Here is a 14287-nt window from a genome sequence, read left to right on the forward strand (position 1 = left end):
TATGATGGTGTGATAAAAGATTCTCCACTACTTTCCTTCTTCTTCGCTGGTGGAGTGACGGGTTAGTGCCCTCGTGTCTGCAGTAAAGGAAGCAGGGAACTGGAGGGCTGCACAGAACAGGGGGGTGGCTGATAAAACAGGCGGGAAGTTCCTCACCTTCGGCCCGTGGGATGGGGAAGCCGGCGCCCAAGCCAGGGCGCCTTTGGGGACTGAGCGTGGGGCCCGCCTGTCTCCCCAGGGAAGTGGCACCTGGGCACCCACTGCCGCAACAACAGCGACTTCTGCCACCACCCGTCCAGCCACGGCTTCGACTACTTCCACGGCATCCCCGTGACCAACCTGCGGGACTGCAAGCCCGGGCAGGGCAGCGTGTTCACGTCGGCCATCCGGCTGCTGGCCTTCGTGCCCCTGCAGGTGATCGCCATCGCCCTGCTCACCCTGGCGGCGCTGCGCTGGCTGGGGCTGCTGCGCGTGCCGGGCCTCGTCTTCGCCTGCCTGCTCTTGCTGGCCGCCGCCATCCTGGGCGCCCTGCTGGGCTTCCTGCACTACTTCCGGCCGCTCAACTGCTTGCTGCTGCACAACCGCGACGTCTCCCAGCAGCCCCTGTCCTACGACAACCTGACGCAGAGGCTGACGGAGGACGCCGCCCGCTTCATCCGACGGTGGGTCACGCAGCGTCGTTTCTGGGGGCAGAGCTCCCGTGCACTTCCTGCTGCCGAGGCGGTGAGGAAAGTCACGGGAACGCTTTCCGTTGTCCCTCTGAACCGTGGCGCAGGAAGGAGTTGTCCTCCAGGATCACTGCGTGAGTGGCCAAGGTGACGTGGGAAGACAGGAAGGACAGGCACGGGAGGCAGAGAGGCTTCACTGGCGTGTGACACGCTCCCACGAGGCGTGCTGAGCCGCACACGGGCCGCGTGCCCTGGGGCTCCAGTGCGTGTGCCCCAGTTGAGGAGGGAAATGCTTTGGGACATACGGGCATGCACGCCACGCTCCCTCACCCCGACTTTCTCCCTGGGGGTCAAACTTCCTGGGGGGAGATGCTTGTACAGACAGACAGCTACGTGACAAGCTCACCCCATGCTGTAAACTGTACAGCAGCCCGACAGACAGGTCGTCCTTAACACACCTTAGTTAGCAAGAAACCCCTGGTGTTAGTGCCGTGGGAGGAACTGAAGGTTTCTTAGGGGTTCACGGCCACACTGGCGCAGGACGCCCACGTCACGGGATGGAGACGTATCGGGCAATTGCGAAACATCCAAAATCGGGCAGCGGCCTGGAGTTCTGCTTTTAGTCTCTGATGTCGCACAGGGTCAGGCTGTCCTTTTTCTAGCTCTGGGAAACATAGCTCTCTGCAAGGAGGCCACCAAGGCACGGAATTGTGGAAAGTAGGAGGACCAGGGCAGAGAGCACCTCTGTGCAAAAGTTGGGCCCTGAGGGAGTGCAGGGTCATGGGGACGAGACCCCCTACCCATTCTCTGTGGTCTCTAGTTGTGCGGTAAGTCAATGTGTCTTTCTACAAACATTGCTAGTGCAGCAATGACACCTGAAAGCTGTGACAGCCGACTTGCGTGTCACTGGGAGAGGCGACCTTGTACCCTGCCCTCCTGCCAGGGTCGTTCACCACAGTCGGAATCCTGAAACGCATTTACCGAGCCCCTGCAACCCAGCCATCCTCACGTCCCACCGGGCGGTGGAGGTGAGGCCATGACGGATGCTGCGGTTTGGCACAGAGCCATCTCGGGAATAAAGGGATCGTGGGCTGATGGTAGTTGTTCCACTAAGAGTTTAAGCCAGAAAGGAATAGGGGTGATCATTGATTTTAATTTGTGGTGAGACACGTAAATGAAAGATCAAGAGTGACAGACATGCGGACACACATGCAGATTCCAAGGTGCACGGGTTAATCAAAGAACAGCCTTGCTCACGAAAGGCAGGCACCACCCGCTTGCTGGGTAGCTTCATGGGCCGACAGGATGCAAAGTTGGGGATGGAGGGATTCTTCGGATGAGCTCCCCATTCCAGGCTGAGCATGTCGCAGCCAAGTCCAGTTATGGAGGGAGGTTTACCTGTCGCCGTGGGAGCGGGGGTGGGGGGGCATCCAGGTCTCTGGCATTTGTCACTGAATGGGAGGAGGAGGAAGAGGTGGGGGAGGAGGAGGAGATGGAGAAGGAGGAGGGAAGAGAAGGAGGAAGAGGAGGAGGGAGGAGGAGAGACAAGAAAAACTCGTCATCCAGACAGTTGAAATCGTCCTCCAGTAAATAAAAACAACTGTGATTGGTTTTCCAAAGGCACTTTGGAAATTGATTTCCCATCAGGACGACTTCACTTGTTCCTTATTTCATATCTCCCAAAACACAGGGACATGGTGAATCTTTAAAAAAAAAAAACTGTCCCCGCAGGAGTTCAGTATCTTCTTCCCTCCGGGTTCGGTTCGGACCGTTCCTGCGTGAATGCAGGTAGCAGTTTGAAACCAGAAGCGTCCCAGGCGCACTGCTCCGCCGGTTCTGCGCAGGAGCGTGTGGAGGAACTGGGGCACTGTAGTTGTGTTCGCAAGGGGCCTGGGGGTGAGGGTGGGCCCAGGTGGTGTGCGTAGTAGTGTGGCGTCTGCACGTGTTCCATGGCGGGCAGGAGCCGCACACGGTGATGGCATGCCACGGCGCCTCAGGCACCGCTGCCCCGGGGAACGCCCCCACAGCGCGGCGGGGCGCTCTGTGACAGGGCCAGCACGGCCAGCCCCCACCTGCTGTGGCGGGGAGGGCGTGGGCGAGACCAAAATCAGCGTCCCAACTGAAGTCTAGTACACAAATTCACGTTTATGTGGGGAGGAGGCGGCTTTCGTAGTCTCCTGTCTTCATTTTTGTCTTAAAGGTATATTCTCATTTTCCTATGGTCAGGAAAGGAACATGTGCTACTTTACAAAGTTCAAGCAGTGTCATCTGTGCTGGTACCAGGGGCACAGGGATATAAGTGACCTGGCCCAGCGCAGGGTCTAGTGAGAGAAGGAATGCGTGTAAGTGGTGCTGGGCTCGTACAGCCAGTGTCGTGCCACACACTGCACTCGTCTACTCACCCACCCCCCAATCCACCCATCCACCCACACACCCATCCATCCATTCATGTACCCACCCATCCATCCATCCATCCATCCTTGTATCCATTCATTCATGTACCCGTCCATCTACCCACCCATCCATCCATCCACCCATCCATCCATTCATGTACCTGTCCACCCATCTATCCATCCTTCTATCCATTCATGTACCCACCCACCCCCCATCCACCCATCCACCCACCCATTCATTCCTCTACCCACACATCCACCCACCCATCCATGCATCCATCCATCCACCCACACATCCACCCATCCATCCATCCATCCATCCACCCATCCATCCTTCCACTCATGTACCCGTCCACCCATCCATGCATCCATCCATCCATCCATCCACCCACCCATCCATCCATCCACCCACCCATTCATTCCTCTACCCACACATCCACCCATCCATCCATTCATCTACCCATCCATCCATCCATTCCATCCATCCTTCTACCCATTCATGTACCCATCCACCCATCCATGGATGCGTGCTTCCTACTATCTATCCATCTATCCATCTATCCATCTATCCATCCATCCATCACCCTTCCATCCCTTCATCTGCCCATCCATCCGTCCACCCACCCCACCCTTTCACAGATGTGCTCCTTCCGTGGGCAATATCATTGAGCACCTCTGCAGAGCAGGCAGCAAGCTGGGCATCTGCAGTCACCTTTGGGACAAGGTAACACATCGAGTCAGCGTTTGGGGTGTGTGAGGGTGTTAGCATTAGGACAAGGCTTCACTGGCACTGCAGTGTTTGTGGATGACGAGCCTGCCACGTAGAGATGCAGGCTATCTGCCCAAGTTCAAAGAGGTACTTGACCGCGCGTCGGTGCAAAAATAGTCTGACCCTGGTGAGAACGGCGGCAGGCGTGCTGACGTCGCTCTCGGATTTTTTCCCCCCAGGAATGCCGAGACGCCCTTCCTGCTCGTCTTTTCCTGCCTTCAGGTGCACACAGCCCTCTTCTCCTCCAAGGACTTTGCCGGGAAAAGCAAGCATGGCGCTTACGGGGATGCGGCCGAGGAGATGGACTGGGGCGTTGGTACGTGTGTCTTTGTCTTCACTGCGTCTGTAAGCTGCCGCTGGGTGTCTTCCTCCTTCCGCCTGAATCTCTGTGCATGTCCACCTCGCTCCCGATGCCTTTTTAGACAGTACACGTGGTTTTGTTTTCTGAGAGGCTGACCGGGAGGGCAAGACAGTGGTGGCCCAGGGATGGATAGGTCACCAGGGCTGTCTGCGGGGGGGCGGTGCTCACAGGGATGAGTGGAGAAGGGGGCCCAAGTGTGAGTCCTCATCTCACGGACTCTAGTAACAGTGAAGTGTGCACAGCACCTTCTCTGTCGCACAATTGCGAAGTGGTGGGTTTGCAGAAGACACGCCGCCGGGAACAGCCTGGGTGCGGTTTCCATGGGGTGTCCTGTGGGCGCCGGGGCGTCATCGCTGCCACAGTCCGCTCTGTGTCCTCCTTCTGCAGCTTGTGGTCCTCTTGCCGAGTCTCTGAGGCTTCCAGAGGCCCTTGTTCCTTCTCCTTCCTCCGAAGACCCTATCTCTACACACGGGGCGTTTTGTTTCTGCAGAGTTCTGGGGAGACTTGTTCTCCAGGCTGTTTGTAAAGGACTTGGCTTGCGTATGTCTATGGGAACCCCGAGCAAGCTTTCTCCGATTGCCTCTTGCACAGCTGGGAGATCTTGCGTTGATTCTGTGATGCGGGGAAAGCAAGAAGAGGCGGGTTAAGCCGAGGCATGGAAAACCCTCCCGTCCAGGTCCAGCCTTCTGTAGGGACATCGTCTTGGGTCAGCATCGCTCCGTCCGTCTGGACAAAATGCTCCAAATGTCACTAGTCAACCAGGCCGCATGAAAGTTTTGTATATTTGCTCTCTTTCCCATTTTTTTTTTCCTCTCCTGTTTTTCCTTCCTGTTCTCTTTGGGTACCACATGGGTTGTTTTTAACCTTCCAGCCTAGGTGTTAGAGAAATACTTGAACACTGCCACGTGTTTTGGTTGTTGAGGGTAGTTTTCTTTTTAAATGTCACTGCTCAATCCCAGTTTCCACCCAGTGTTATTTGTATTAGTTCTAGTTTTGGGTGTGCATGGACCAAGCACTCCATCATGTGCTTGTTGGTCTGCTTTACGCGGCAAATTGACGGTGATGATGTTCCCCCGCTGTGCTGGCTTCAGGAACGAGTTCTGCTTTCCCTTTTTTTTTTTTTTTTTTTTGCTTTTCTTTCTTTCTTTTTTCTTTTGTTTTTTTTTTTTTTTTTTGCTTTGTTTAAATTTGGAAGGAGCCCCGTCCCAAGGAGCAAGAACACTGGCCCCGTATCCTGACTTCTGACTCTTTAACTACGCCTGTGAGGTTGACCCCTGGCTTAAGTCTCTAGGCTCCCTGTCTGCCCCCTGCTCAGGAGGAATTCAGATGAGGCAAGTTCCAAGTTTGTTTGTTTGTTTTTCCGTAGTGCTCTGTGATTCTGTAAAACTAGCAGAAATGAGGACAGATGAGGAATTCAGGAAAGACGAACCCAGAGCGTTCCGCCCGGTGAGATGTATCGAAAGAAAGAATACATTGTACTCAGGGCTTTCCCGTACAGGCCTGCCTGCTTTCATTTTTCCTTCCTAAGTGCTGCCTGTCGACCGGTTACATTTTCTGCTGCTTTGTGGTGCAAATGAGGAGAATACGTCGTGGTGTGAACCAGTGCAATACTTACGTCTTCAACGAGTGTGATTTTTCCGGTGGAACAGGCTTTGTCCGCAACTCTCTCTGAGGACTCGCTTGGCTGGCACGCAAGCCCGTGCGGGCACGCCCACACTTACACATTAACTTGGATGACGCCTACTCTGACTTACTAAACGTATCACTTCCAGTCGTTTTCGTTACTGGTCTCCCCCGAACAGAACAAGGAGCATTTTTTCGGTGTTTCAGATCTGCTTTCACGTCTGATCTAATGTGAAGAGATGAGTGGTTATTTTTTGTTTTTGCTGTTTTGGTGTTTCAGTGTTTTTTGGTTTTTTGCTCTTTTTTTGCCAGAAAGTACAACCCCCTGCCCCTGAGCCATGGCATTAATTTGCCCGGACGGCTCTGCTGTTTTCCCGTTCCGTGTACTCGAGCATCTGAGGGTCATCCCTTCTCTGTAAGAAGAGCCCTTTAGTATCCCCCAGCAGTGGACTGTAGTGTCCTGTGTAATTACGGACTAAATTCAGAGGGGGGCGCTGGCTGGCACCGAAGCACCCCGTGCCCCAGAGGCAGCTCAGACAGAAGTGGCAGGGAGAGCCGATCTCCGTCGCTGTGAGGGCTTGCTTTCAACCGTGCAGGAGGCGCCCTGAGTGCACGAAGCACGGCCCTCCCCACCACAGGTGTCTCTGTCCCCGTGAAGGCACGTTCATCCCAGAGAGCCTTGATGACTTAGTCTTGCGCCACGGCCCATCGCAGTCCACTCTGGGGGTGGTTCCTGCCTTCCTCAGCTGGGTGGCTGCTCATCTTGCATTGCAGTGACAGCTGAGGAAGGACTGACCCCTCGCACGTGGTGTGAGGGCCCTGAAGGGGGCTCACCGGAAGACCACGCAGGGACGGCCAAAACCCTGCAGCTCTGATGCAGGTCGAGGTGAGGTCGCCCTTCCTCCATAAGCACAGCTACCAGCTCAGAAGCGTGTGCCCCGTGCCCGGCCGTGACCTTCACCCCCTCTGTGCTGTGTGCAGCGTGTGTGGCTGGGTCGCTGCTCCTGTCCTGTGGGCAAGGCAGGTGAGGCTCGGGGAAGGTTGAATGCACCTCAGGCTGCAGAGTTCGTGGAGGCTGGCTGGGCAGGCAGCCGGGCAGAGCCTCACCCTCCGCTGCCCGGGGAGGGGGAAAGGCCGCATCACACAGGTGAGTGCTCAGCAGTAGACCACAGGGAGAGAGCTGGTTCGTTCCCCAGTTACATTTTGGGATACTGACAATGTGCCGAATGTATCTTGGGCGAGAGATGCAATGGTGGTAACACTTAAGAGAACTTTTGGCTACTAAGGCACTTCATATTCTTTCAGGAGACCTGGAAGGGGATAGACAGAGACAAGTGGGTGTCCCGAGGGAGGTGCAGGTCAAGGGCTTGAGCAGCCTGGGAAGGTGCTGGGTGGGTGCATGGGGCCAGTGGCCACAGCCCACCTCACCATTTCTGCAAGATGCCCTGACCAGCGAACCCCCCCATCTCTGGGCAATCATGGGTCGTCACAAAGTCTGATGTTCCATCCCGTTAGTTCTGCAGCTGTGGGGCATGGGAAGGAGCAGACGGGAAAGACCGGTCTTGTGCAATGCACAGCCAGGATTGGGGCGTGTCCCCCCAGCAGAACGAGATTTACGTGAGGCTGTGAATGGTGTTGCGGGCACAGGGAGCGGCAGACAGGAGAGGTAGGTCCTGCCAGCGGTTTGGTGTCCGTGGCTGGGACTGTGGCCGTGAGCAGGGCCACGGTTACGGGTGGAGCTTGCATGCAGCTGGCATGTACGCACAGCCATGTGAGGGAACCTGAATCGGAGCCGGGTCAGGCTTAGAGCCCCAGGTTCTGTGTCCTCCAAAGAGAAATGGACACCATGGACAGTAAGGCGAACGGTGAAATAGAACTCTGCTGCACCCCCCACCTCCCGCCTGTACGAAGGAAAATTCCTGCCCCATCTCGGTTTGGGGGCCAGCGGCTTGGGGTGGGGAGGGTTCTTGCTTTCAAACAAAAACTGTGAGCGTGTACTTCTTCCTCACCCCTCATGAGGCCAGGCCATCACGAGTCTGTTCTCGGTACTTGTGCGTTATTTCTGTGTTGCTTGTCTGTTTACAGTGTCCTTTGGATCGGCCTGTAAGCAGAGCCATATTAGAGTGAGCCCTAAAAAGGTCACACGGGTTTCCGTTTTCACTAAACGAACAGATCCCTTAGTGGTCACCAGTCAGGTGGGCTCAGCACATTGTCCATGCGAAGGCCCATACTCCCGGGCACCGTGGCAGAGTTCTGGCAGCCACATCCGGCAGGCGCTCGCCCCTGCCTACTGCACCCCTTCCTTCAGCTGTACCTGTGCCTCTGAAGTATTCAGGCAAAGGTTTTCACCTGACAGCAGAGCGTTTTACAACTCGAGCCACAAACAGGGTTTTACTCTCACCCTACTGCTTTATTTTAAGACTTTACGACTTTTAAAGACTTTTAAGTTGCTTCGGGGTGCGGGGGGGAGGGAGAGAGAGAGAGAGGGGAGAGAGAGAGAGAGAGAGAGAGAGAGAGAGAGAGAGAGAGAATGAATCAGGCTCCATCCTCACCTATCATTTGCTCAGAACGATTGATCCTGGCTTTGGTGGGTCAGCCCATCGGCTGCTGGGGCCTCTCAGAAGCTGAGGGACGTGGGTTTGGTGGCCTGATGCCATGCCTCATGTCTTCGCAGCTGGTATCAGGCCAGGCCCTTTCTGCAGGGTCTCTGAGGGCCTCACAAGAATGAAGCCCCTTGAGACCCCCCTCACGCAGGTGGCTGTGGGCCAGCGTCCCTATGTGGGTGACCGGCAGCGGATGGTTCAGTGGGCCAGGTCTTCCTCTGGGAGTGGACAGCGGTGATGAGATCGCCCCTGTGCAGTCACGAAAGCACCTGAGAGCAGGCCGGGAGGGCGGCCGCACCCACTCCTGCACCTGTCCCTCCTGGCCAGGAGCACAAAGCCCTGAGCTCACTCAGGGGAATGGCGGACCCAGAGACCCCTGGCAGAGCATCCTGCTGTGCCCTCTCCACCCACCCCCATCCCATCCCGTCCTCTCTGGGAGCCTTTGATCTTCTCCGTTTCTAAGAGTTTGTTTGGGTTGGTTTGCTTGTTGTCAGTTCCACATGCACAGGAAAGCATGTGGCGTTGGTCTTTGTGTGACTTACTACACTTAGCGAGCACGGTAGCCTCTTGGCCCCGGAACACTGGCACAGATGGCCAGACTTCACTCTTTCCAGCCGCTACGCGATGTCCCACTTTATGCACGCCCCTCATCTGTACCCAGGCATCCGCGCAGGGGCGCCCAGGTGGCTGCCTGCTCTTGGGCATTGTGACTCACTCTGCAGTGAGCACAGGGCTGCGAATGTCGTTTCCAAGTAGCGTTTTCATTTTCTTCAGACAAGTACTCAGAAGTGGACTCGCCGGCGCAAGGGGTCACTCGATGTTTAGCCTTTTAAGGAATCTCCGTACTGTCCTTGAAGGTGTTTCTTTGGGATGGGACTCTCCATGTAATTTTGCTTGCTCCGAAGCGGTAGGAAACAGGGAGAGGGAGGTTACAGAGTGGGACGGGACCGCACGCAACTCCTCAATGCCACACGGACCTGGTCCATGGGGACTCCCGGCCTCTACCACATGGAAAGGGAACCAGTCGGCAACCTCCGCTGTCCCCAGAGGCAGCTGGGTGCTCGCTGCTCGTCACCCGGACCTTCCCTCCTGTGCGCTCCCTCCCGGCAGGCACACCCGCTGCGTCTCATTCGGGGGGGGGGGGATGGCTGCTGCAGGTTACCAATTCCTTACACGTTAAAGCAAATGCTCCGAGACGTCGACCTTTTAGTCGGCCACGGAAAACTCTGATACCCGCCCACATCCCCCTTTTCCAGCTTCTAGACAATTGTTTGAGAGAGAACACTTGTCATAATATTTTTTCACCTGACGCCAGACAGTAGCCAGAAGAGAACGGAAATGACGCAATCACAGCGTGTGAAGTCCTTCCACTTGGGTCATCGGACGGCAGAGTTGCTGTCCGGGAGCGTGGCCGGCCTTGGTATTTCTACCTGCCAAGCTCCATCAGTAAGAATTTCACTTACGGATCTGATTCGCGGCGATAAATGCACCGTGCGTGAGAAGGAAGAAAACCCGCAGAAAATAAGCTCCTTTGACAATCCTTGCAGCTTGGAGCAGGGACTGAGAGGAAGAACACCTGGCTGTGTGGACCTGAGGTGAGGTGGGGGCTTTGTCTCGAGCCGCATTTCCAGGAGGCCACGAGGAAGAGACGCGTGAAAGGACGTTACAAGTTATTTTGAAATAGAGGGAATTATCTTACCCACAGATAAGGTGCACGCGTCTGTCTTGGGAATTCTCTGTGCTTCTGTCCTCACGGAACTTTAGATTCTCCTGCACAGGACTGTGAGCGGCGGCAGTGGCCTTGGTCGGGGAGGGTCACAGTCCGCGAGATCGGGGTGGCAATGGGGGACTCTTTGACCAGACGCGCACACACGTGGAGTTATGACAGCAAGTGTGAGCGAGCAGAGGCGGCACCTCCGCTGCAAAGCATAAATTCGTCTGCTGATGTCTTTGCACCCAGCAACCTAACAATTTAGTACGTACTGCGTACGCTCAAACTTGCCGTGTATGACCTTGTCTGCGTGCGTGCCGCGGGCCACCCCAGCCTGCGGGAGGCTCTTCATTCCCCTGGACGACAGCTCTCGGTCTCTCACCCGGCAGTCGCTCCAGAGGCGCACTCGAAGCATCTCTGCATTTGAAGGACCACTGTTCTCGCTGCGGCTGCGCAGGTCTGGGCGGTGATGGGGATGCAGGTGCGTGGGCGGGGCCCCCTGTTCCCCGGGCAATGCTGAAAATGCCAGCTATGAACAGTAGAGAAGGGAATTCCTAAGGCAGAGCCGACACCAAGAGCTCATCTGTGATTGAGGACAAAGGCAAGTTGTGGCCACAAGGGACACAAAGATGAGAAGTTAGTTGAATTAATTGTCCCCCTTTGCCCGTCTCGTGTGAGTGTCGGCATTGAAACCGTTTTCCATGCTCTTGGTCCTCAACCCGCATCCAACCCACCCGTTTGCCCATGGAGCTCACAGACACAGCACATGTGTACGTGTCCCTCTCGGACTCGGCTCTCACCGGCGTTACTTTTCAATGCCCTGTTCTTACAGCTCAGTCCTCCTCTTCAAAGATTTACTTTCTCCTCCGTCAGCCTGCTCTTGATGTGAAACGTTCGCTTCAGGGGTGCCCAGCTGCAAAGCTTCACAAGAAGCAGGGAGGGCATCAGATAACTCGACAAACGGGGAAACATGCGTCGTGTGGGTTTTTCTGCCTCTCCGTTTCTTATTACGTGACTTTCCGCTCGCTACAGCTGCGTTCGTGACAAAATAGCTCATCTTCTGCAGAAAGAGGCTGTTCCCAACGTCAGCCTGGAGGTGTAAACGGCACATCACCGCAGACTGCAAAGGATCGGGAGACCCCAGGCAGGGCCAAGGCAGGCCCAGACGTTAGGCCGCGATATGTATTCGCACAGGCATTGTGTCGAGTATTGATTTGGGCGCTGTAAATTAATTTAGCCTATAAAGCGTTCCCCTCTGGGTTTCACAAAGTCGGTAATAATGTTACCACTTTCGCGGAGCCTGAAGCTTAATTTCCTGGTTTTCAGTCTGCTTTGGATACTATGTCACCGTGCATTTGCATCTCACAGGGAAACAAATGGTTTTCACCACGTTTATAAATCATTTGCATAAAGAAGATAGCATCATAAATCATCCAGGAGTCCGTCGACCAATTAATTCCAGCATATTAATAGGATATCGGGCAGCATTTTCATAACATGAGGAATAGCACCAGCACCCTAGCAATAACCACTACCACAGTGGTAATGAAACAGTGAGTGACTACAAACAGCTACCCCATACAAGCCTTCGGCATTCCTGGCCACTTCTTGAAACATTGTACGTCCATGACTTCATTGGCTCCCTGTGACCGTGCTAGGAGATACATTTATGGCGTCTGTAGCCTGCAGGTGGGGAAGTGACGCCGCACAGGTTACGCCACCTTTCAGCCGCCCGAAAAGATTTCTGGACTGTCCAGAGAGACCTGCTCCTTTCCGGCTGCAGGGTGTCCCCGAGACGAGGCTGTTTGGAGAAGGGGCCGCCTCTGCTGTTCTTTCTCCTCCTGTGTCCTAGAACTGCCCCATGGCCTGTGTTCTCGGGGCCGCCTCAGCCAGGCTGAGGGCTTCCAATACCACCCTCCTCTCTTCCTCCTGGCCGGCTCTGCTAACACAGGTTATCATCTCCAACGTGGACGCAAATATTCCCAGGCAGCAGGCCAAGGCGGACCCAGGTCCAATTCTCTCAGCACCCAGAAGCCAGTTTGAGCTCTTGGTTTTCTGGGACAGCGCCCCCCTCAGCTGGGACGCGGAACTCCGCCTGTGAGTTGCAAAGGGTTCTCTCTCCCAGTGCTCACTGCACAGTAGCTTAATTAACACTTGTTTGCAGTATGTCCGCAGGGAACAAAGGAATTCTGGGGTTTAATCTTCCTCTCTAACCCACGTCGGCACCTGGAGGGAAAAGGAGCCACATTTCCTCATTTCCAAGTTTTCTTCTCTCAGCCTTGCAAAAGTCTGCCCAGGAAGTTCTCATTTTTTGATACGCTCGCTCTTGTTTTTTCTCCACTTAAATAACAAATTGCTCTCACAATAGCTTCTTTTCTGTATTTTTTTTTTTCCTTCAGGGAACAAGATGAGAAAGCTTTGGAAATAAGGCATTTCATTTATAAGCTATCCTGCAACCCGCCCTCAGTAATTCAGAACTATTTTCCTATCTAAATTGGTATCATTATACTTTGAGAACCTTCCTTAAAAATAATATTTGCAGATTTCTGACGCGCTATGCTGCTCTGGAAGGAAGAGGAATGCGGGGATGTCTGTACCCAGGGGACAGTTCTGTGCAGAACTTTTAGGAGAGAAACACGCTAGAACTTTGTACAGGGTGAGGCAAGAGGTTTCCGGGTGTGAGTCCCCCAAAAACAGGCTTTGTTCTCGTGTTATTATGTGTTGGGTGATTTTCCACATGGACCACTGTCAACCTGCTTTGTGCCACCCGGACCAATCTCTCTTATGAAGAATGAAGAGGTGCATGGGCCTGGGGCTTTACAAATGAGATTCTGGCTTGAGACCGAAGCAGAGTGGGATGCAGGGTGTGCATTTCAGGCAGAAAGTGGGGGACTGAAAGGACATCAGAAATGTGACCATTTCTGCAGCAGCTGAACCATGGAATTTGCCATCTGTCCAGTGGCCTCAGCAAGATGCTCTCGTGTGAATCCCAGCCCCGCCGTGTGTGACGTGCTTGTTGAAAATGACAAAGTTAGCGCTGAAGGCAACGAGTAGCAAAAGTTGATGGGGGCCAGGCACAAACCTTACGGCCATGGGAGATGGAGCCGTTACACGGATACCCAGGGAGGAGCGTGAGGCTGGGAAAGGAGGAAGGTGCGTGTTAGTGGAAGGAACTGGTGCTACGGCAGGTGTGTGGAGGTGGAAGCAGCCGGGAGGGAGGGGACGGTGTCAGCAGGAGGCGAGCTGGCCTGGACAGAGGGACCCTGTCTCAGCAGGCCTCGGGGACAAACGCTGTCCCTGCCGTCTTGTCATGCCCCTGTGTGTAGCCCACAGCCGTGGTCAGGACAAGCTGGACAAACACACTTTGGAAGCAAGACCAGGAAGTCTGGAATCAACACCGCACTTCAAAGGCGTTCTAAGAATAGCCGTGTGTTATTTTTGAGCAGTTGTAGGGTAACAGGAACTTTACACAGAGTTTTCCGCATTCTCTTTCTTTTGCACACAATTGCCCTCGTAGTACCTTGTATGCATGAGGTACATTCATCACAGCTGATGAGCCAATAGCGATACATTAGTTAATCAGCCGACATCCATAGTTTACATTAGGGTGCACTGTTTGAATTCTGCATTCTATGGGTTTGGAGAAGTGCTATTTACCTGCCTATTTCTCTCTCCGCCTGCCATTCCCCCAAACACCTGCAGCCACTGATGTTTCTGCTCTCTCCATAGTTTGGTCTCTTCCCGGATATCATACGGTGGAAACCATGGAGTGTGTGGCCCTTTCCCATTGCCTTCCTTCACTCAGTCTTGTGCATGCAATGTGTTTCCGTGGCTCGGCCGCCCACTTCTGTTCAGTGATGGAGAACATGGCCCTGTCTTCACGGAGCACACCTTACTTATCCGCCACCTGCTGAAGGACAGCTGGGCAGCTTCCGGGGCATTGGCAATTGAAAACAAACCTGCCACAAATATGTGTGTGTGGGTTTTGAGTCCACAGATGTTATCACGGGAGTCACATTTTTAAAACGGGCTTTTCGTCGCAGGATTTTATTCATGCTGAGCCAGTTGTGAAGGCCAGAAAAGTGGGTGCCATTTGAAATGGAGGTGCACGGTCGAGCGCCCTTTTGCAAAATACTAGTTGCTGCCCGAGGAAGGGAAA

General features: G+C 54.5%; 1 protein-coding gene across 14 annotated transcripts in view; it reads left to right on the forward strand.

Moving 5' to 3' along the window:
* LOC112313384 (steryl-sulfatase) overlaps positions 1 to 14287 on the forward strand; it is a 113221-nt gene that overhangs the window by 55292 nt on the left and 43642 nt on the right. For all 14 annotated transcript variants that reach the window (XM_053917004.2, XM_071220394.1, XM_053917000.2 and 11 more), the window contains 2 exons: positions 239 to 662; positions 4010 to 4146. In XM_053917004.2, coding sequence (XP_053772979.2) covers positions 239 to 662; positions 4010 to 4146 — 561 coding nt within the window. The remainder of the gene's footprint in view (positions 1 to 238; positions 663 to 4009; positions 4147 to 14287) is intronic.

The sequence above is a fragment of the Desmodus rotundus genome, chromosome Y (genome assembly GCF_022682495.2).
Source record: "Desmodus rotundus isolate HL8 chromosome Y, HLdesRot8A.1, whole genome shotgun sequence".
Classification (NCBI taxonomy): domain Eukaryota; kingdom Metazoa; phylum Chordata; class Mammalia; order Chiroptera; family Phyllostomidae; genus Desmodus; species Desmodus rotundus.